At 41.3% G+C, this 23,347-nt stretch overlaps 1 protein-coding gene and 1 pseudogene across 1 annotated transcript in view; both read right to left on the bottom strand.

Moving 5' to 3' along the window:
- Window positions 1–4,714: 4,714 nt before the first annotated feature.
- Window positions 4,715–23,347, bottom strand: part of LOC139474912 (uncharacterized) — a 49,643-nt gene continuing 31,010 nt past the window's right edge. The window contains exons 6-13 of the mRNA XM_071258104.1: window positions 21,602–21,902; window positions 21,062–21,176; window positions 18,137–18,276; window positions 12,600–12,761; window positions 11,148–11,300; window positions 9,799–9,969; window positions 8,344–8,521; window positions 4,715–5,142 (exon numbers count right to left, since the gene is read on the bottom strand). Coding sequence (XP_071114205.1) covers window positions 5,024–5,142; window positions 8,344–8,521; window positions 9,799–9,969; window positions 11,148–11,300; window positions 12,600–12,761; window positions 18,137–18,276; window positions 21,062–21,176; window positions 21,602–21,902 — 1,339 coding nt within the window. The 3' untranslated portion in view covers window positions 4,715–5,023. The remainder of the gene's footprint in view (window positions 5,143–8,343; window positions 8,522–9,798; window positions 9,970–11,147; window positions 11,301–12,599; window positions 12,762–18,136; window positions 18,277–21,061; window positions 21,177–21,601; window positions 21,903–23,347) is intronic.
- LOC139473991 (tigger transposable element derived 5-like) lies at window positions 22,216–23,316 on the bottom strand (annotated as a pseudogene).

Genomic DNA, 23,347 nt, shown 5'->3' with positions numbered 1-23,347 from the left:
ATGTCGTGTTATTGCCCCCGTGTTTAACTATAATCATACAGTCGACTCATTTGAATGACAGGACAGGTGAGGGACTCCTCTCACCCAAAGAATGCCGGACCGGGAAGCCTGGTGTCAGGCTCGAGCACACTGGAACCTGTGGTCATGAACGAAGCTTCACTGGTCTAAAAAAAAGGCGATTTATACTGCACCACACAGAAGGTAGGACTCGTGTCTGGAGGTAAAGAGGAACATCTTATCATCAGCGCAACATCCAGGAAACAGTGGCATGTGGTGGCGGCTCAGCCACTGACAGCGAGCCTGACCACCCGATCCCGTCAGTGGCCTCTTACGGCAAGCATGGTTTGGTGAAGACCTATTCTACCCCGGCTCTTCACGGGTCTAGTGCCTGGGACCCTTAAGTCATCCTACTGTACTGACTAACACTGTTGATCATTTAACTGTGACATGAGTACAACGTTTCTAAGACTAAGTACCTGTTGATCTGTCCATCTCATTCCTGACATTCATAATGCTTCTATTTATCCTTGTAGCAGCTGGCGAACCAAATTCCTTTTATTCTTTCCAAATGCACATTTTACCTATTATTCATACAATTAACATCTTATTTGACATAAGTAACACTTTTGATTTTTCTTTTGTTTCGATTTCCTGTTTTTCCTTACCCATCTCTTTTCTGATAATCAAAAAGTTTGGTGGTGCGACTCTTTTGATGAGGTGTATATTTTCAACAGGTCTTTTTCACTGTCAACATCTCAAATTAGTTTTGAGGTAAACCCTATCCTCAGTGTCAATGCAACAGTGCTTGCGCAAGGCGGGAATTATAAGTAAGTATATGCTCCCAAACGTTGTGTTTCTCATTATTAAGAAGTTGACATCCATAAATTCTCTTATGTGTATCACTTCTTAATACCTTTCAAAGACTAATACAATAGGGCCCAGACTCTCTTTATTTCCGGAAACTGCAGTAATCTATACTTGCCCACAATTGTAGACTTGCGTGGGCTGTATTAGACTACCAATATGGCTGCTGGCATTTCATTTCTGATCCAGATACGTTGACATTATACTTCACGAGCTTTTGAGATGAATTATTATACATCACAATGTTGTAGGCTTATAACCAAACACATCGTGGTATAGATAAACTTCAATCTCATTAAAATCAGATCTTAGTTCTCGCTATCGCTAAACAAAGATCTGAGGACATCCCATTACGGGTCACGTCAGAATGACCTTTCATCCAACCAATCAAAGCGTCGCTTACCAGATAATGAAAGTGACAGTTTGAATGTGTTTTCTCATCATGAAACCTCGAAAACGTTAACACGGGGTATTCCGAACGACAGTTACTGCACGTATGACTGATTCCGTCAAAAATATCGTTTATCTCTCGCTTCCGTGGGTCAAACATTTGAACGGTGGAGGCGTTCTGTACATGGGAAGTACTGTCATACAATTTCAACCATATGTAAGACATTCCGGAATGTTCGTTTGTTCAGTTTTCAAAATTTTAATCGAGAATTGTGCCAACATATTTTTCAAGCGTATTCTGAAATGGAAGTCGTAAAGCTCGAGAAAGCTGCTTTCTAATTGGCCGACGTTTGTCATTTCAGTGGTTGGTCAAAGTTCGCGAAAGGTCGTTCTGACGTGACCCGTAATGGGATGTCCTCAGATCTTTGTTTAGCGGCAGCGAGAACTTAGATATGATTTTAATGAGATTGAGATAAACTTACAACTATCAAACTTGCAGCGTACACCAGCTCCACCATATGTTGCCCTTTTCAAGTCAAGGTTCAGAAACTCGTCTCGTTGTGTTAACAGTTCATTAACTGCTAAAGACCGATACATAATTTGAGTCAGCAGTTTAAAACATGTTTTTTTCAATAACTTGTTAGGACTGCCAGTCTCCCACAGACTAGCCCTGTATTTTCATTTATCATCCACCCGCTACTAGATGGGCAGATCACAAAAGTATGAATCCATGTACAAGCACCACCAAAATGATGAATGACAGACTGTAGGTAAGGAGACGTTCTGAACCGTTGATCCCTGGTCCCCGCCCTCCTTCACTTGGCCTTAAGAGCAAGTAAAGTGAAAACAATAGTACTGCAATCTTGTTGCAAATATATATTTTCCTACATACATTTAGTCAATTCCGAAAGAAAACACTTATTACGAATCGTAGAACGTATTTAAATGTCCAAATGAAAGTGCTGAAATCCCACGCTTCGTCATCAGCTTCCAAAACAAACCTATTTGGGGGCATGGCCGAAAGCTACCGGCGCAGGGGTGACAACTGTTTTCATTGGCTGATATGTTTCACTATCTTGTGATTCCCAGCAGTGTCACTTATTTCACCTGAAGTATAAACTCCAAAACGTTGCGTTCCTCACAATAAAGAAGTTGACATCCATAAATTCGCCTTATGTGTATCACTACTAAATGCCTGTCAAAGACTTGTCATTGCTGTTTCTTTTCATCCTACAAAAATAACAACATTGCTTTCATTGTTGAATGTGTGAAATGACCTTTCACCTTGACATTGTGAATAATTAAAAAAAAAGAATTAAAAATCTGTAACTCGCATTGTATTACTAACATCCTGTTTGGGTAAAAAACAACCCAGCTGCCCTCGGCCCTATTCCACACAATAAAAGCATGTCAGGAATCAATCCTCTGAGTATACAACTGAAGGCATCTTCAGTGTTGTTACTAAGGTGACATAAGTTGTGGACACGGTAATCAAAAGGATGAGCAGACTGAAAAAAGATTAATGTATTACAAAATCCGTGGCAGAAGCAGGCACACTTAGCATCGGCCGATCGTCACGATTGTTGAAATTGATCCTCGTTTTAAGGCCAGTAATGGGAATCAACAATCTCATTAAAATCAGATCTCAGTTCTCGCTATCGCTAAACAAAGATCTGAGGACATCCCATTACGGGTCACGTCAGCACGACCTTTCATCCCACGAACCACAGCTTCGCTTACCAGATCATGAAAGTGATAGTCGGAATGTGTTTTATAATTATGCAACCTCGAAAACGTTAACACGGGGTATTCCGAACGACAGTTATGGCCCGCACGACTGATTCTGTCAAATTATCGTCTATCTCTCGCTTCCGTCATCTTTCCGTGGCAAGGGAGTTAACCGACTATAAAAGTCCAGTTTCCACCCTTGCCAAACTTGGCAGGAATTATGGAGTCAGATTTTGGCTGGACTTACGCGTCTATGCATAGTCCAATCAAAATCGCGCACAGAAATCGAAATCTGGTTAGTAAACTGTCGGTCGATTTCAGGATTTGCAAAACATGTGCATCGCCAACTCGTTGTCAACAGATATTTTCCAAGTCTTTTCATGATTCTTATCAAGGTGCTCACTTGATTTGATGCACTTCGCGATGTAAGACCCGTTTTAGCACAATATAGATCTTGATTATCGATTAGATCGTCTTGACTGGGCGCCGCCGTTTTGTTTGAAACAAATGCAAGTGATGGGAGAGGTTTAAAAGTGACATAACTCGTAATAACCATTGATGGCCCTACGATCGAGCCCAGGACCTCAAGCTTAGTTTGGCAGGGGTGGAAACTGGACTTTTAAAGTCAGTTAACTCCTTGCCTCGGGAAGATGGCTTCCGTGGGATAAACATTTGAACGGAGGAGGCGTTGCAAAGTACGTGGGAAGCACTGCCATACAAGTATTACAATTCAACCGTAAATTAGAAATTACGGAACGTTCGTCTGTTCAGTTTTCAAAATTTTAATCGAGAACTGTGTCAACATATTTTTCAAGCGCAGTCTGAAATGGAAGTCGCCAGGTTGAAACGAGCGCCTTAACCTCGAGAAAACTGCTTTCTAATTGGCTGATGTCGACTTCTTGTAAGTCATTTCAGTGGTTGGTCAAAGTCCGCGAAAGGTTGTTCTGACGTGACCCGTAATGGGAGGTCCTCAGATCTTCGTTTGGGGAAATCCCTGTAGAGACAGAAAGTTTAGTTTTGGGAATGATTTTTCTTATCATCTGATACTATTTCCGTTTCTTTAAATCAATTTTGGTGAAGCATTGCATTAAATATGCCCTAAAGTATTAAAATCTGCAAAGTTGCTACATTGAGTTTACTTACCGTTTAATTAAATGTAAACCTAAAATGATAAATGGTGTATTGACAAATCTGACAGCATTACTTGCCCTTTGAGGCAAAATGAAGCAGAGATATAGTCAACATAACGTGCCACTTGTATGTACAGTGTGCCAGAACCAGCTGATGAAGCAGAGCTATAGTCAACATAACATGCCACTTGTATGTACAGTGTGCCAGAACCAGCTGATGAAGCAGAGCTATAGTCAACGTAACATGCCACTTGTATGTACAGTGTGCCAGAACCAGCTGATGAAGCAGAGCTATAGTCAACGTAACATGCCACTTGTATGTAGTGTGTTAGAACCAGCTGATGAAGCAGAGCTATAGTCAACGTAACATGCCACTTGTATGTACAGTGTGCCAGAACCAGCTGATGAAGCAGAGCTATAGTCAACGTAACATGCCACTTGTATGTACAGTGTGCCAGAACCAGCTGATGAAGCAGAGCTATAGTCAACGTAACATGCCACTTGTATGTACAGTGTGCCAGAACCAGCTGATGAAGCAGAGCTATTTTCTTCTTCTAAGATACATTACCAACTAAACACATATAGAAGATAAGATTCTTTATTGACAAAATGAGTCCAACAGCAGCAAATATATAATGATAATGAAAGTTGTGTTGCCGTCTAAACAGCCAGTTGGACACATCACTGTGTAGACAGCTAGTTGGACACATCACTGTGTAGACAGCCAGTTGGACACATCACAGTGTAGACAGCTAGTTTAACGCATCACTGTGTAGACAGCCAGTTGGACACATCACTGTGTAGACAGCCTTTTGAATGCATCGCTGTGTAGACAGCCAGTCGGACACATCGCTGTGTAGACAGCCAGATGGACACATCGTGGCTGCAAATCAGTCCTTGCTAAGCTCACCCTATCTCTTCTGTCTACCACCAACTTGTTTGAACATCTTTGCTTTCTTTCCAAACTTGTCCTTGCGATAACCGTAGGATTCTTCACGTCCTCGCCGTTGGGATGTCCTACCCTTTAATTCTGGAGCAATGGATTAAGGTAAAAAACATGTTCACATACAGTAGATAAGTTGTAGTCTACAAGTTCTAGCCTGAAGGACCATCTGTCTTCAGATACTAATTGGGCAGTACTGAAATACAACAGTTACAATAATCAAATAATAACAATAGTAAAATCAAGATATTTTTTTATATTTGTACACTTATCCTGCATTACTCTTAAATGCATTTACTGCTTGTTCTTGATAGAAAGAAGAGCTGTGTGAGGTTATGCTGAAGGAGAAGTTGTTCCAACTGGTCGTGAGGCTAATCACATCAAACAGCTCCCATGTGACCACGGAAGTAATCATATCACATATCATCATATTACTGCTAGATTGTAACATTTGAAGACATCGTGGGGAGGCAGCTACGTGATGGCTTGGTCACTTTAGACGAGGTAATGCAGTAAGTATACAGCTATAAAAAATATCTAGATTTTACTAGATTTTTTATCTTATTCTGCATTACTCCTAAATGCATCTTTATCAGATGGCGGAAGGCATACTTCAGATGCAGTCCCCAGTGACAAACTCTCCAGTAGTTCACAGCAGACCTTGAGCGAGAGTATGAGGACGTCTGGGAAAAAAGCAGTAAGAGAAATTAGCTAGAAACTGATATACCAAGCCAAACAAATGGTTGGCAGAATAAACCCTCTGTCGGGCGTGCAAACACTTCCTGTGTCGGGTAAGGCTGGCTCTGAACAGCAGGAGCATTCTTAATGGTGGCGAGGATTGGTGACCTGTTGGGCTATGACCAGAGGGCCAAAACTATTTTCCAAGACCAAGATCCCCATGTTGTAGCTTGAGAAGACAATGTCAGACCTCCTTCCAAGCATCCTTCCATGATGGCTGTACTATAGTAATTACTGTGTAGAGCCATGGTAGGTGCAACCGCCCAGATCACATGAGGATTGTTAGCTCTCGGTGGATACAGGTTGGTGATCTCATAGGCCTGAAGCGACAGATGTAAACTCACAGTGCAATAGAAGTTAATGTTATCTTCTGTTCCCACAATTGATGATAAAGGTAGTTCTGGCAAGCGGCAACGAGGACAATGTTGGGATGACCTAGGCGCCAAAGCCAATCACGTGTCCAGCGACTGATCTGAACTCATGAGAGTTGTTGGCCCTGGGGGGATCCAATCCGGCGGTGTCAGGACACTGTAGAATGAGAGCATGAAGCTACAAGGAAATCATGTTACGACTAACTTCTATCTGTGAGGTGTGTGCTATGTCCGCCATCTCAAAAGCATGGATGGGAAATCTTCCTTTCTCAACCGAGGAACCTTGAATGCCGACGATTGATATAATATCGCAAATTCTGCATCCAATACTGAGACCAGATCCTTCAGCATAGAGTACAGAGGAATAGGAGTAGGCTCGGACCAATAGTGTCTTTTTTATCCACGCCCTGATCAGGAAGGGCGGGGTCCAAATCCAAGAGGCACCGTGAAGGCCGGTGACGTCGTGTAGCTGATCAAGAGCACTGAATTTGGCGCTGATGTGGGAAGGCCTATTTCTGGGTCGTTGGCGCGCCACCCTTGGCACCAGTGGGGTAGTCTTAGACGTGTAGATAGGTGTAGTCGTCAGTGTGGTCATCGGAGTCTGGAGTAGACAACGGCACGGTACAGGTGACATGTTTCCCGTCAACATAGAGAGGGGTGGACAATCCTAGAGGGGTAGATGCTGGTAGGGTCTTCCAGCCTGAAGAAGATGGAGTAGCCGTGGTTAGTGGAGATGTGGCAGTCTCAGAGGAGTAACACATCTTTTTAGCTTGTCTACAAACTTGCTGTGAACAGTGCTTCTGAGAGACCCTAAGGTACTTTGAGAAGGCTCTGGGAGAGGGGTATCCAAAGCTACATTTGTAGCTGTTGAACATATATCGGAGCAGTCCAGACACAGAAGATTGGGGTCCCAGCCAGACTTGTTACCGTGGCACTGAGTACAACAGGACATAAATCTGCAATGAAGCAGAAAGTGTAATAACAATGCGTACCCACCATGGTTGTGTGAGTATGTAACATTCTAAATCCTAGAACATGGATGTTAAGGATAACATTTAGCAAAGGAAGGTGAATAAACACTTCAATAACTATAGGGAAGCACAGGTACAACAATGTAGAGTGAGTGAGTGAGTGAGGTTTTAGCTTCTAGCAATATTCCAGCAAAATCACAGCGGGGGACACCAGAAATGGGCTTCACACATTGTACCCATGTCGGGAATCGAACCCGGGTCTTCGGTGTGACGAGTGAACGCTTTAACCACAAGGCTATCCGACTGCCCCACAACAATGTTGAAGAAGTACCAAGAATACCAAGAGTAACAAGACAAAGAATACAAAACGCATGACACTAAAAAACGTGACCACAATTCAAAATGGCTAATTGGAGCAACAATATGCCTGGTATTTACCATGATACAAAGCCACCATCAAGTGTTGAATTTAAATGCAATGGCAAAACTCCTTTGTAACATATGAAGTCACAAACCATATAGGTAGGATATAATTCACATAAAATAATAGTGTTGTAATAACAGGCAAAGTATTGTAATGGATACAGATGAGAGCTCAAAACAGGTGACTGTTCTCTCTGAGTGGCAGTAGTCATGTGTTGATATGTGATGCCATCACTACCGTGGTCACGTGGGAGCTGTGTGATGAGATTAGCCACACAACCAGTTGGAAACTCATACTACTCTTCTCTCTGTCAAGAACACACAGTAAATGCATTGAGGAGTAATGAGGATAAGATAAGATAAAAATAATACTTTTGTCGCCTTATTTGTCATACAAGTAGGGATACACAAGTGTGTGGATGTGAGATGTGGACCAGCAACTTGTCCAATATAACCCTGTAACAAGTGTGTGGATGTGAGATGTGGACCAGCAACTTGTCCAATATAACCCTGTAACAAGTGTGTGGATGTGAGATGTGGACCAGCAACTTGTCCAATATAACCCTGTAACAAGTGTGTGGATGTGAGATGTGGACCAGCAACTTGTCCAATATAACCCTGTAACAAGTGTGTGGATGTGAGATGTGGACCAACAACTTGTCCAATATAACCCTGTAACAAGTGTGTGGATGTGAGATGTGGACCAGCAACTTGTCCAATATAACCCTGTAACAAGTGTGTGGATGTGGCCTGTAGATGTATTCTTCACCGAGTCAAAAGGATACCCATGTTGGTCTGTGGGGGAACCATCAGGCCAAAGGAGAGAGCCACTTTCTTAAGGTCCAAGGTACTGACATCAAATATCTGTTTGAGGCTATGACTAGCATATGCCCGGACGTAAGACTTGTATGCCATGTCTGCTGACTTGTGTAGGAAGTAGTTCTGTGACATCAGTTTCTCCAGCTGAAACGTCAGATAAATATAACAATTCTTTTTTCTATCAGGATTGTTGTTCAAGTTGAGCTTTGAGGCCTTCAAGTTGATCCAATTGAAGTGAATGTGGTTACACGACAGTCAGAGATATTCCTGCTGTACCACAGCTGAGGAATCCTTTATACTTATTCTACTGCAATTGGTAATTGAGTATCTGAAAAAGCAGAGTTGGTACTAGAAAAGATGATAACACTGTAACCCACAACAGTTAAGAGATAATGCCAATAATAAAATTTTGTACAAACTCACTCCCATTATAACCAACACAAAATATTCAGCTTTCAGGGCCCTATGGCTTCTGAAAATATGTTCCTTAAACTTACCGATTTAAATCTGGTTTGTTTTACAATCTCAACAGAACATACAATAAACAAACTTGTGACATAAATGATGGGATGAAAATGAATGCCAAGTTTCAGGTGCAGCACCTTCAAATAGATGGTGACAGAAAATGACAGACCACAACTACTGAGAAGCCGCCATGAAAAATGCTCCCCTTGCACAATAATTACCTGTACAATGAAAGACCTGAGTGTGAAGTAATGAAGTTCAACTACCCTCACTCTACCTGTACAATTAATGACCTGTACAATGAATGACCTGTACAATGAATGACCTGAATGTGAGGTAATAAAGTTCAACTACCCTCACTCTACCTGTACAATGAAAGACCTGAGTGTGAAGTAATCAAGTTCTACTACCCTTCACTCTACCTGTACAATGAAAGACCTGAGTGTGAAATAATCAAGTTCTACTACCCTTCACTCTACCTGTACAATGAAAGACCTGAGTGTGAAATAATCAAGTTCTACTCCCTTCACTCTACCTGTACAATGACCTGTACAATGAATGACCTGAATGTGAGGTAATCAAGTTCTACTCCCTTCACTCTACCTGTACAATGACCTGTACAATGAATGACCTGTACAATGAATGACCTGAGTGTGAAGTAATCAAGTTCAACTACACTCACTCTAACTGTACAATGAATGACCTGTACAATGAATGACCTGAGTGTAAAGTAATCAAGTTCTACTACCCTCACTCTACCTGTACAATGAATGACATGTACAATGAATGACATGTACAATGAATGACCTGAGTGTGAAGTAATCAAGCTCTACTCCCTTCACTCTACCTGTACAATGAATGACCTGTACAATGAATGACCTTTACAATGACCGACCTGTACTATGAACGACCTGTACAGTGAATGACCTGTACAATGAAGAGAACATGTGACTTACCTGAGGCTGGATGTTGGAGATTTTACTCCAGGCAAATTCAAACTCATGAAGTGGAATTTTGGCCTGCTTCAGATATCGAAGGAAGCCCAACTCTTCAGGGCGAAGAATGAGCAGTGCATGTCCACAGCCACCATCCCCACGAGCAGTTCGGCCGACTCTGTGAATGTATTCCTGCAATATTCCTTGCCATATTAATATAATAGGAACAATTCAAAGTAATACCCTGTAAGAGACATATTAGCACAAATCCTGAATATTGGTTTCACAAACCACACATGGCATCTGAATCATGGAAGGCTAATTCATCATGTTCAATTCAATGCAATGTATTTGAGGTTTACACTGCTCTGAGAACAAAATTTGCTGTAAGCACAGATATTCAAATAATTTCTGTTCATCATGTTAATATTGAGAATGTAAGAAAAGGGGAATTCATAAAAATTCTTTATATAAATTCAGCAAAATTCTGCCATATCTGAAACAATTCTAGACGGAAAATGTTACACAATATGCAGATGTGGGACCAGTCTAATCATTGCCTATCTTTTCAAATAGGAAGTTATCCTATTCCAGTACAAAATCATACCAAGTTTAGTGATAACAACATAAATAATGTAAGAGAAAATACAACCAAATAGTGTGCAGTTATTATCTAGGGACCTTTCTCTTGGTTAAATGCTTTCTGAAAGGAAGTTCAGTCAAATATAACAGTCAGTTCCATGAAAGCAGCAAGACAGAAGAGTGTGGGTCAAATATAACACTCAGTCCTTAGAAAGCAGCAAGACAGGAGAGTGTGGGTCAAATGTAACACTCAGTCCTTAGAAAGCAGCAAGACAGGAGAGTGTGGGTCAAATATAACACTCAGTCCTTAGAAAGCAGCAAGACAGGAGAGTGTGGGTCAAATGTAACAGTCAGTCCTTAGAAAGCAGCAACACAGGAGAGTGTGGGTCAAATGTAACAGTCAGTCCTTAGAAAGCAGCAAGACAGGAGAGTGTGGGTCAAATGTAACAGTCAGTCCTTAGAAAGCAGCAAGACAGGAGAGTGTGGGTCAAATGTAACAGTCAGTCCTTAGAAAGCAGCAAGACAGGAGAGTGTGGGTCAAATGTAACACTCAGTCCTTAGAAAGCAGCAACACAGGAGAGTGTGGGTCAAATATAACACTCAGTCCTTAGAAAGCAGCAAGACAGGAGAGTGTGGGTCAAATGTAACATTGAAAATAGTTTTTGAACCTCTTGGACAGGCAAGCAGGCACTGACAAATGGGCACTTTGACAGGTGCACTAAACCAAAAAGTTAAAACAGCAGCCATGGTATGGGTGAGGCAGCTATGTTGTTAAAGAGCTATCTCACCTTTGGGTCATCAGGTGGGTCGTATTGTATGATCCAATCAACCAGTGGGATATCAAGCCCACGAGCAGCAACATCAGTACACAATAATATGGCTTCTTTGGAATTGCAAAACTGGAAAAATGTCTGTGTTCGTTTACTTTGCTTTTGTTTACCCTGAAATAATAAAGTATGGCTTTTAAAGTAAGTGCTAAATACATGATGGCAACAAAACACTATGAGGTGCAAGTTTATGCTGTTATCTTCCATGTCTACAGGCAGGGATCATTTCCACAGACATTACACAAAATTATCTCAGTAAGTCTTCTAAATATGACATTATCATATTGTTGACCTAACTAATATTATTATATAACTGTAAGATTTGCCAGTTGTCAAACCTTAGCACAGTCAAGTCCCATTAATCCGACATGGTTGGTTGCACATTATAATGTCGGATAAACGAGTAGGTTGTGTTATGTATTAGGAGTATGCACGCCAAACACAACAGAACATGGAAGGAAGCCATCATAGTTTACTCAGACATCGCATCCATACATGACGTCATCATATGACGTAACGAGATAATGTGTACTTGGATATTGCGGGAAACTGTATCACACAAGATGTAAACAACTATAATAGGAGAATACACTACAGGTTGGATAAACGAAATTAAGCTTAACACAACTATGGTTATGGGCTGTGTGACTGATTCAAAATACTGTAAAAAGCATAGTCTGGAATGAAAGACGCCAGTTTGCTGCAAAGCTCAAGAAAGCTGCTTTCTGATTGGCTAATGTCGACTTCCTGTTAGCCATTTCATTGGTCAGTCAAAGTTCGCGAAAGGTCATTCTGACATGACCTGTAATGGGATATCTTGTGAGATCTGGTATCTGATTTTAATGAGATTGAGGTAATCTAAGCATGTGATTAATATTGTTTTGTTTATTAATAGCTAAATTGTTTATTGTTAAGCAAGTTTATCTCTACAGCCGTTGTAATAAGCAGCTACCAGCCAGCTCGACTCGCATCAAAACATGGGGCTGGGAACTCTTGCGGGCAGATGACCACGGAGTACGCTGATCACCATGTCGGATTAACTAGACTGATTAATGAGTGATTTCAGTAAACTGTTGCAAATTAGGTGTGTCCGAGTCGGAGTGCAAGACTGTCAGATTAACGGGTCGAAATAGCACTGATTTAATTGGTTCCCATAATTAGTGTCTGATAAATCCGATTGTCGGATTAATGAGTGTCAGATTAATGAGACTTGACTGTATGTGTTTACAAAGGACATGTCTTCAGGTTGATTTTGATTTGAAAGCAACAGCAATAACTGAGCAAGCTTAGCCACTCAAAACATCTTCACTCATGGTTTACAAAACAAAATACAGTGACAAACTTAATACGAGACTATAATACAACAAGTTTCCCTGCTGTGACTGAGTCTCTGATGTGGGAGTATGTACATACATGGATACACATGACTGGCAGGTCAATGTAGTTCAGAAGCTCGCTGTGGAACTTCACAGCCATACACGAACTGAAGAAAACCATTATCTTCTTTTTGCGATTCTTCTTCAGGAAAGTGAACAAGAGAAGAAATCGTCTGTCTGATGGGGATACAACATAGCCCTGAAACATACAAAATGGCATTGAAACATACACCATAGCCCTGAAACATACAACTTAGCCCTGACACGTACACATTAGCTCTGAAGCGTACAACATAGTCCTGACACAAACACCTTATTCTGGATATATACATACAACTTAGCCCTGAAACATACAACTTAGCCCTGAAACAAACATGCAAATACGCCTTGAAACATACAATCTAGCCCTGAAACAAACACCTTAGCCCTGAAACAAACATGCAAATATGCCTTGAAACATACACCTTAGCCCTGAAACATACAACTTAGGCCTGCAACAAACATGCAAATTTGGCTTGAAACATACAACCTAGCCTTGAAACATACAACCTAGCCCTGAAACATACAACCTAGCCCTGAAACATACAGCTTAGCCCTGAAACATACATCTTAGCCCTGAAACATACAGCTTAGCCCTGAAACATACAGCTTAGCCCTGACACATACACCTTAGCCCTGACACATACACCTTACCCCTGAAACATACAGCTTAGCCCTGAAACAAACATGCAAATATGCCTTGAAACATACACCTTAGCCCTGAAACATACAACTTAGTCCTGTAACAAACATGCAAATATGCCTTGAAACATACAGTTAGCCCTGAAACATATAGCTTAGCCCTGAAACATACAGCTTAGCCCTGCAACAAACATGCAAATATGCCCTGATACATACACCTTAGGCCTGAAACATACAACGTAGCCCTGCAAAAAACATGCAAATATGCCTTGAAACATACAGTTAGCCCTGAAACATACAGCTTAGCCCTGAAACATACAACTTAGCCCTGAAACGTACAACTTAGACCTGAAAGATACAACTTAGCCCTGAAATATACAGCCTAGCCCTGAAACATACACCTTAGCCCTGAAACATACACCTTAGCCCTGAAACATACACCTTATTCTGGATATATGCATACAACTTAGCCCTGAAACAAACATGCAAATACGCCTTGAAACATACAAACAACTTTGTCTGAATCATATATACACTGAAAGGCAAAAGAAACATCACTTCTGAAAAAACTGATAAAACTTGACACTGGCAGTTACATGATCTGTGGTCAATAAACTCATTTAATGTTCTACTGCTTCTTTTTGTTGCCTTAAAGTCCATTTAACAATTGAGTTTAAAATGGAGTGCTTTGCCCAAACGCAGCCTCCAAAATTGCAATGGGACTCAGTTTGGGAAAAGTCATGTAAAAAACATAGTGCACGTGCATATCGTGGATGGTATGGGTATAAAAGACACCCAAAACTGTTCAGCTGGCTTTTGTTTTTTCGAGTCATCAGCCATGCCAAGATTATCAGGAAATGAGAGACAACAAGCGATCGGAAGACTGCAAGCAGGCCAGAGTACACAGGTCGTTGCAAATGCATTCAATGTCAATGTCAGAACGATATATCGTTTGCAACATCGCCACAACACCACCAACACCGACGACCGACCTCGTAGTGGTCGTCCTAGAGTCATTACTCCCAGACAAGATCGGTTCATGATACTCCAACATCTGCAGAACCGATTCCCAATGGCCACTGTAACAGTTCGGCAAACCATTGGCAACCACCAGCGTGCCATCAGTGATCATACAGTCCGACGTCGCCTAACTGCCAACAACATCTCATGCCACCGTCCTGCTCATGTACCCATCCTGAGAGATCGTCACCGACAGCATCAAAATTGGCGTCAACAGCAATGGAGAAGAGTCATCTTCACTGATGAAAGTCGCCACTGTGTTTCAAATGTGGATGGCAGAGTCAGGGTCTGGCGAAGGAGGGGCAAATGTTATGCTGATGCTTGTGTTATGGAACGAGATCCGTGGGGCGGCCCAAGCATCTTGGTTTGGGGTGGAATCGGACTGAACCAGAGAGTGGGACCTCTGGTCTTTCAGAATATTGGTCCAGGCAGGGGTAATGGCATCACAGCTCGCCGCTATATTGACCAAGTCCTCAGACCCCATGTCGTGCCTTTTTTTCATCCGTCATCAAAACCACACCATTCAGCAAGACAACGCCCGTCCCCACACTGCCAGAGTCACCAGGCACTTCCTCCAGCAGCACAACATCCAAATCATGCCTTGGCCTGCCCTCAGTCTGGATTTGAATCCCATTGAACACTTGTGGGATGAGATCCAACGCAGACTCAACAACGTACGCCCAAGGCCGACAACTGCAGCAGAACTGCGTGTAGCGTTCCTGAGGATATGGGCCCATATCCCAATGGCCTTCATCAACAGGCTAGTTCACTCCATGTACAGGAGACGTGTGGCTGTAGTCAACGCCCGTGGTGGCCACACCAGGTACTGATTTTGAACCCCCCAGCTGTGATGTCTTCTGGTGCCTTCACAATTCGCAAAAAACATTCCCCAGACTGTTAATTTCATATGGTTCAAACACTGACTTTCTCAGATGTCTTTTCTTACATATAAAGATATTTATGAGATATATTTATATGAAAAAAAGATATTTATATGATACATCCACATGACGTTTCTTTTCCCTTCTTGTACAACTTAGTCTGAATCATACATACAACTTAGTCTGAATCATACCTACAACTTAGCCCTGAATCATACTTACAACTTAGTCTGAATCATACATACAACTTAGTCTGAATCATACATACAACTTAGTCTGAATCATACATACAACTTAGTTTGAATCATACATACAACTTAGTTTGAATCATCCAAACAGCTTAGCCTGAATCATACATACAACTTAGCCTGAATCATATATACAACTTAGTCTGAATCATACATACAACTTAGTCTGAATCATACATACAACTTATCCTGAATCATACATACAACTTAGTTTGAATCATACATACAACTTAGTCTGAATCATACATACAACTTAGCCCTGAATCATACATACAACTTAGTCTGAATCATACATACAACTTAGTCTGAATCATACATACAACTTAGTCTGAATCATACATACAACTTATCCTGAATCATACATACAACTTAGTTTGAATCATAGTCATACAACTTAGCCTGAATCATACATCCAACTTAGTCTGAATCATACATACAACTTAGCCCTGAATCATACATACAACTTAGTCTGAATCATACATACAACTTAACATGAATCATACATACAACTTAGTCTGAATCATACATACAACTTAGCCTGAATCATACATACAACTTAGTCTGAATAATACATACAACTTAGTCATACAACTTAGCCTGAATCATACATACAACTTAGTCTGAATCATACATACAACTTAGTCCGAATCATACATACAACTTAGTCTGAATCATACATACAAAATTGCCTGAATCATACATACAACTTAGCCTGAATCATACATACAACTTAGTCTGAATCCTAACTTTGTCTCATACATCCTGACTTTGTCTTATACATCCTAACTTTGTCTCATACATCCTAACTTTGTATCATACATCCTAACTTGGTCTCATACATCCTAACTTGGTCTCATACATCCTAACTTTGTATCATACATCCTAACTTTGTCTCATACATCCTTACTTTGTCTTATACATCCTAACTTTGTCTCATACATCCTGACTTTGTATCATACATCCTAACTTTGTCTCATACATCCTAACTTGGTCTCATACATCCTAACTTTGTCTCATACATCCTAACTTTGTCATATACATCCTAACTTTGTCTTATACATCCTAACTTTGTATCATACATCCTAACTTTGTCTCATACATCCTAACTTTGTCTTATACATCCTGACTTTGTATCATACATCCTAACTTTGTCTCATACATCCTAACTTTGTCTTATACATCCTGACTTTGTCTTATACATCCTGACTTTGTATCATACATCCTAACTTTGTCTCATACATCCTAACTTTGTCTCATACATCCTAACTTTGTCTCATACATCCTGACTTTGTCTTATACATCCTGACTTTGTATCATACATCCTAACTTTGTCTCATACATCCTAACTTTGTATCATACATCCTAACTTTGTATCATATATCCTAACTTTGTCTTATACATCCTGACTTTGTCTTATACATCCTGACTTTGTATCATACATCCTAACTTTGTATCATACATCCTAACTTTGTCTTATACATCCTGACTTTGTATCATACATCCTAACTTTGTCTCATACATCCTAACTTTGTCTCATACATCCTAACTTTGTCTCATACATCCTTTGTCTCATACATCCTAACTTTGTATCATACATCCTAACTTTGTCTCATACATCCTGACTTTGTCTTATACATCCTAACTTTGTATCATACATCCTAACTTTGTATCATATATCCTAACTTTGTCTTATACATCCTGACTTTGTCTTATACATCCTAACTTTGTATCATACATCCTAACTTTGTATCATACATCCTAACTTTGTCTTATACATCCTGACTTTGTATCATACATCCTAACTTTGTCTCATACATTCTAACTTTGTCTCATACATCCTAACTTTGTCTCATACATCCTTTGTCTCATACATCCTAACTTTGTATCATACATCCTAACTTTGTCTCATACATCCTGACTTTGTCTTATACATCCTAACTTTGTATCATACATCCTAACTTTGTCTCATACATCCTAACTTTGTATCATACATCCTGACTTTCTATCATACATCCTAACTTTGTCTCATACATCCTAACTTTGTATCATACATCCTAACTTTGTATCATACATCCTGACTTTGTCTTATACATCCTGACTTTGTCTTATACATCCTGACTTTCTATCATACATCCTAACTTTGTCTCATACATCCTAACTTTGTATCATACATCCTAACTTTGTATCATACATCCTAACTTTGTCTTATACATCCTGACTTTGTATCATACATCCTAACTTTGTCTCATACATCCTAACTTTGTCTCATACATCCTAACTTTGTCTCATACATCCTAACTTTGTATCATACATCCTAACTTTGTCTCATACATCCTTACTTTGTCTCATACATCCTAACTTTGTATCATACATCCTAACTTTGTCTCATACATCCTGACTTTGTATCATACATCCTAACTTTGTCTTATACATCCTGACTTTGTCTTATACATCCTGACTTTGTATCATACATCCTAACTTTGTCTCATACATCCTAACTTTGTATCATACATCCTAACTTTGTCTTATACATCCTGACTTTGTATCATACATCCTAACTTTGTCTCATACATCCTAACTTTGTCTCATACATCCTTACTTTGTCTCATACATCCTAACTTTGTATCATACATCCTAACTTTGTCTCATACATCCTGACTTTGTCTCATACATCATACAACAATTGCAATGTATTGTGTGTCACACCCAGCAGCTCTGTTTGACCATCATCCAGCTCATCTCACCTGCTCCAGGCCTTCGACTGTGGCAGCATCCTTCCGGTCATCAACACCCACGTACAATGGTTCTTTCTTCAAGGATACTCGAGCCAAATCTTCCGTTTTTCTGGTGGGTGTTGCTGAGAAAAGCATGGTCTGCCGCCTCTCTGACAAAGAATATTAGTAATTTTGAAACAAAATCCAGACGACGCAATGTTACAGATGTACTGATGTATTGATATCACAACATCCTATAGAGATTTTGGGTGGGTTTGGGTGTGGTCGGAGATGGCTGAAATATTTTTCATTACTTTTCAGATTTTAGGAGCCATTGCTAATTCTGATCCTATTGTGTTTCTACACATTTCACCAAGTTTCAGCTTCCTGGGCCTTGTTGTTAACATTTAAGGAAAACCCATCCTATATATGCCACTAGACCAAGAAATACTACTCAGTGTTCAAGTTCATCCCTCCATCAATGTGAGGAAGGCTTGTGTGGACATTTGGTCCATGTTGGCTAAAACAATCAAAACAAGACAAAAAGTGATCAGGGCTAATACCAACAATCTCGACTCAAACATCAGCCGAAGAACAAATTTGATATTGGAGACATCTTGATGCAAAAAAGTTTGAACCTGTTTCACTTAAAAAGCTATCATACAGGAAGTTCACATGGACAGGGTTTGGGTTTTTGCGATGTTCTCAGGGTGAAGATTTTTATGGCTACAGACATTTCAACAGAACAGTCCCAGTTCATCGTCTTCAGGGATCACATTCAGATACAAGAAGTAATCTGAACATGGCTGCAGAACCATGGGGTCTGGTAATGAGCCTCTCGAAACCAGACCTACTTTTGAAAAATAATATTGATTCATGGCACAGTATTCGCCCACCTAAATATACTCTTTTAAAAAAAGAAAACACAATACGGATATTTTTGGCCAGAAAAGCAAAATAAGCGGACAAAAAGGTGCAAAATGAAGAGGTTTAATGTGTTATAGTGTCGGTGACAAATTTCCCGGATCAAAATGATCACAACAAGGACATGCAAACAATTGGTCGGGAAACATGAACGATTCGTAAAAACGCACCCAGTGCATTAGCAAAAGGGTCATGGAGCTGCATGCACTGCACGTGCAGCAGCACTATGAACAGTATAAAAGTGCAGGGTTTTTTATTGCCTGGCATCTGCGTCAATCAAACAGTGACAGTTCAACAACATGCCAAGATTAACCGAAGGGCAAAAAAACGTCATAGGCGCTTGCAGGCAGGGGAATGCGCGATCAGCTGTATCCAAGGCTTTCAACAGCATGGGTCAACACTTGATTGGCCAAGGCAAGGATGATCAAAAGTAACCACCCCTGACCAAGATCGCTACATCCGACTGCGCCACCTACGTGAAAGAACAACCTGTCAACTCAACTGCATCCAAAATACCCGGATTGTGCAGAATCTCCGACCAGACAGTACGAAACCATTCAAGAGCAGCAGGTCTACGGGCAAGACGTCCTGCGTGATGCGTCACATTACTTCGACAACATCGTCAACAACGACTGCATTGGTGTCGTTAACACAAAGTATGGCCTCAACTGCGATGGAGGGATGTCTGGTTCAGAACGCTACGCTGGAAATTGCATACAGGAAGTGGACTGGTTTGGTGGTTGTAGCGTTATGATCTGGGAGGCTATTTCTCATCATGGCAGGACAGGTTTGGTCCATATCCAGGGCAATCTTACTGAAATTCTCCTACCACCCATCCTCCCAATTGCAGTCAACAGCAACGGTGTATTCCAGCAGGACAACGTTCGACCGCATACAGCACGAATCACAAGAGCCTGTCTACGCATCAACAACGTTGACGTTTTTCCCTGGCCCTCCAGATCCCCGGATTTGAAACCGATAGAGCACCTGTGGGATGAATTTGATAGACGGCTACACCGACGTCAACCACAACCCCATACGTGGCAGCTCTTGGCTTTTGCATTGCAGACCGAGTGGGCTGCCATTCCCCAGGATGTGGTTCGCATACTCGTCTCTTCCATGGGGAGGAGACGGCAGGCAGCTATCGATTCCAACGGGGGACATATGCGTTATTGATGGTAGCTGACCTCCACCTTGGACTTTTCCTTTGTACCGATAACTCAGATGACTACAATCCCCAAGTGTTCTCTCCACAACATTTTGGCATTTTGTACAGTTCCTTGTATAAAAGTATTTTCCTACCTCACACAATCTGGCTTTGCGTTTCTTTTTCCTGAAGAGTATATATACCACCCTTGATACATGAAGGGGTAGAAATTTACACAATAACCGACCCCATTTGCCATTTACCCTTTTCTGAAACAGATTTGTGCCTTATTAAATCAGGAATGTAAGAATTATTTCATGAGGTGTTCTCAGGAAGCGAACTAACCTAGATGATGCCCCAGGTTTAGTCTCGGCTATTGGAGGAGTCCCTAAGGAGAATAAGAAACTTAGGACTCATCGAAAACCTGCACAAACTTAATGCATATTGCAACATTATGTCATTTCTATATGAGGCCAAAAGCACTGATTTAGGTCTTGTGACATGTGATTATGTGGTTACCTTGGATATCAAGAACGGGTCACCAGCGACATTCGGGCATATAATTTTAAGGAATTGTTTATGTATGGAGAGTGACACTTTTTGTTTGAGCTCTAGACCCTACTATTTCCCATGAAAGAAGTTCCATAACAGGAACCCTGCACCAGTTCAGGGCACCAGAGTGATCTTGGCCGGTAAGGCCCAATGCCACTAGGGATTGTCCATGGTGACCAGGGGAGGTAACTCTGATCCGTGACCTGGTGGAGAGCACTGGCCCCCCACATGGCCTTCCACACTATGGATTCTGTGTTTTTTCATAGAAGAGAAGAATGAAATAACACTATGTTTAATCAGCATATGCAATACCTTAAATTTCTAAAACTTACTTGGCAACAGTTTGATAATCTGTCGCATTTCTTCTTCAAATCCCAAATCCAGTATTCGATCAGCTTCATCAATGATGAGGCACTGGAGGTTCTTGAACATGAAGTCTGGCGTGTTCTGAAGCATAATTATAACTTAGGAATGTCACTTCAAATGTTATAGCCAACGATTCCATGGGACCCAACTGAAGCTAGCTTCTGCCAAGAAAAGTGCCTGATGTCTACGCCAGAAGATGTTAAAAATTACAAAAGATTAAGACAAATTACAGACATGGTGATAAGCAAACAAGAAAAGAAGGTCAACACCAAATCTATGTTTCTTTCCTAAAACAAGTAAAGGTCAACTATTAAATTTCATCCAGGCTTTCCCCCATAAAATGCTGTACAAACTTATAATTGTTGAGAAGCAAAATAGATCACTTTGTTTCATTAGAACCATGGATGTTGACACAACAGCCCTTATTTGCTCCAGCTGTGTTGGACATGAACATCCCAGAATGGAATTACCCCCAACTTCCCCCCTTATGGCCGCTGTGTACCCACCTGCAGATGGTCCAGAAGGCGGCCTGGCGTAGCCACCAGTATATTGATTCCCTTGGCCAGCTTCTTGGCCTCTTGTTTCCTATCCGTACCCCCCATGACGAGTCCATAGGTGTGGCAGTGGTACTTGAGCAGCTCCTTCAGCACCCCGAATGTCTGCATGGACAGCTCCCGAGTGGGGGAAATAATGATGCAGCCAGTTCCATTGCGAGGCATGAACTTCAGTTGGTACATCAAGTCAACAGCAGGAATAAGGAATGCCAGCGTTTTGCCGCTTCCAGTCTTCGCAGCTCCCATGAGATCCCTGGCAAGTGAAACAATTCATCATTGTATGAACTGGTGATACTCAAGAAATATACAGTCACATCCCTTGTCTCCAGCTTGTGGGTTCAACATGTTCAACATAGCCAATTGGATTTTATTACTGTCCAACCAAGGTATTCATAAAACATACCACATCGTGATGTTTGGTATAGAACATTTATAGAATAAGAAATAAAAACGGAACCATCTGTAATATCCACATTACTGCCTACATATGTATTTTATTCATAATATCCAGACATCATATGACTGATGATGTAATTATATGACTTATTTTTTACTATGAACTGAGTTTATGACAACCTTGAATTTGAACCATCCAGGTTAAAATAGTGATAAATATAGAAAGACTTTCCTAGGACTGAGTTCGACACCTCCATGGTTTTGACACATTTGTGTTGTGAGACAATGGGATTGGAATGTATTGGAAGTTTGTTAAAACAAATGGCTTTCTCCTCCAAGTTCCGTGATCGGAGATGGTCACGGACAGCTGGGACGAACTTGTGGAAAAACCAATCTTCAAAAATCTTTGCTGTCATCCACGCATTTGCAGAGGCGCTGTAGTGAGTGGGCAGTGCTTCTCTGTTGACGTGATGAAAGCACCTGGGATTCTGGGCACTGCCGATCACCAGAGGCTTCAACTTGTGCGTCCCAGGCTTGTTGCACGTGAGCAAAACTGTCACCTGTTGCTTGGCGGACTTGAATCCAGTCTGCTTGTCTTCCTTGGTGCCTAGGGTCTTGTCTGGCAACAGCTTGTAGTAAAGGCCGGTCTCGTCACAGTTGTAGATCTGCTCTTCAACGTACCCCTCGGACTCCATCAGCTCTCTTAGTATGGCGGGAAATGCTTCAGCAGCGTCGTCGTCGGCCGATCTCCGCTCCCCGGTCACTGTAAACGACTTGATTCCATGTCGTTTCTGAAATCTCCACAACCAGCCTGCACTGGCCTTGAATGTGTCGTCAGGGCCATGAATATCTTGGTACAGTTTCTGAGCCAGATAGTGGTATGCCACCATGTCTGCTTTGCGTGAACCACGAAAACAGCGCTGCATCCAGTGTAGAGTCCGTTGCCCCTTTATTTCGCTTCTTCTGCAATCCCCCGATCTCCTGGGTCTCAAATGCAAGATCTTGTAGTTTTTTTTCTTCTTTTAGCCATCCACGTATGGTCCCTGCTGGAATCCCAGTTGAACGGCTGACGCTAGCTTGCGATTCACCCTCTCTCACCCGCCTCACGATCTCCAACTTGTCTTTAATAGTGTACGCCTGTCGCTTAGATCTACTCGCAGTGGTTGCCATGATTGAAATGGTAAAGACTAATGAACTAAGATTTATTTTATACCCTTCGTAATTACGCTATTTAAACAATGAAGTTCCAATGTTTTTTATAGGTCTCTCACGGTTACTCAAGTCCGGATTAAATACCGGAAG

The sequence above is a fragment of the Haliotis cracherodii genome, unplaced genomic scaffold (genome assembly GCF_022045235.1).
Source record: "Haliotis cracherodii isolate W230 unplaced genomic scaffold, xgHalCrac1.p SCAF_3, whole genome shotgun sequence".
In the NCBI taxonomy this organism is placed as follows: Eukaryota; Metazoa; Mollusca; class Gastropoda; order Lepetellida; family Haliotidae; genus Haliotis; species Haliotis cracherodii.
Note: the sequence above shows the minus strand (reverse complement) of the source record. Positions and strands in the feature narration are given on the sequence as shown.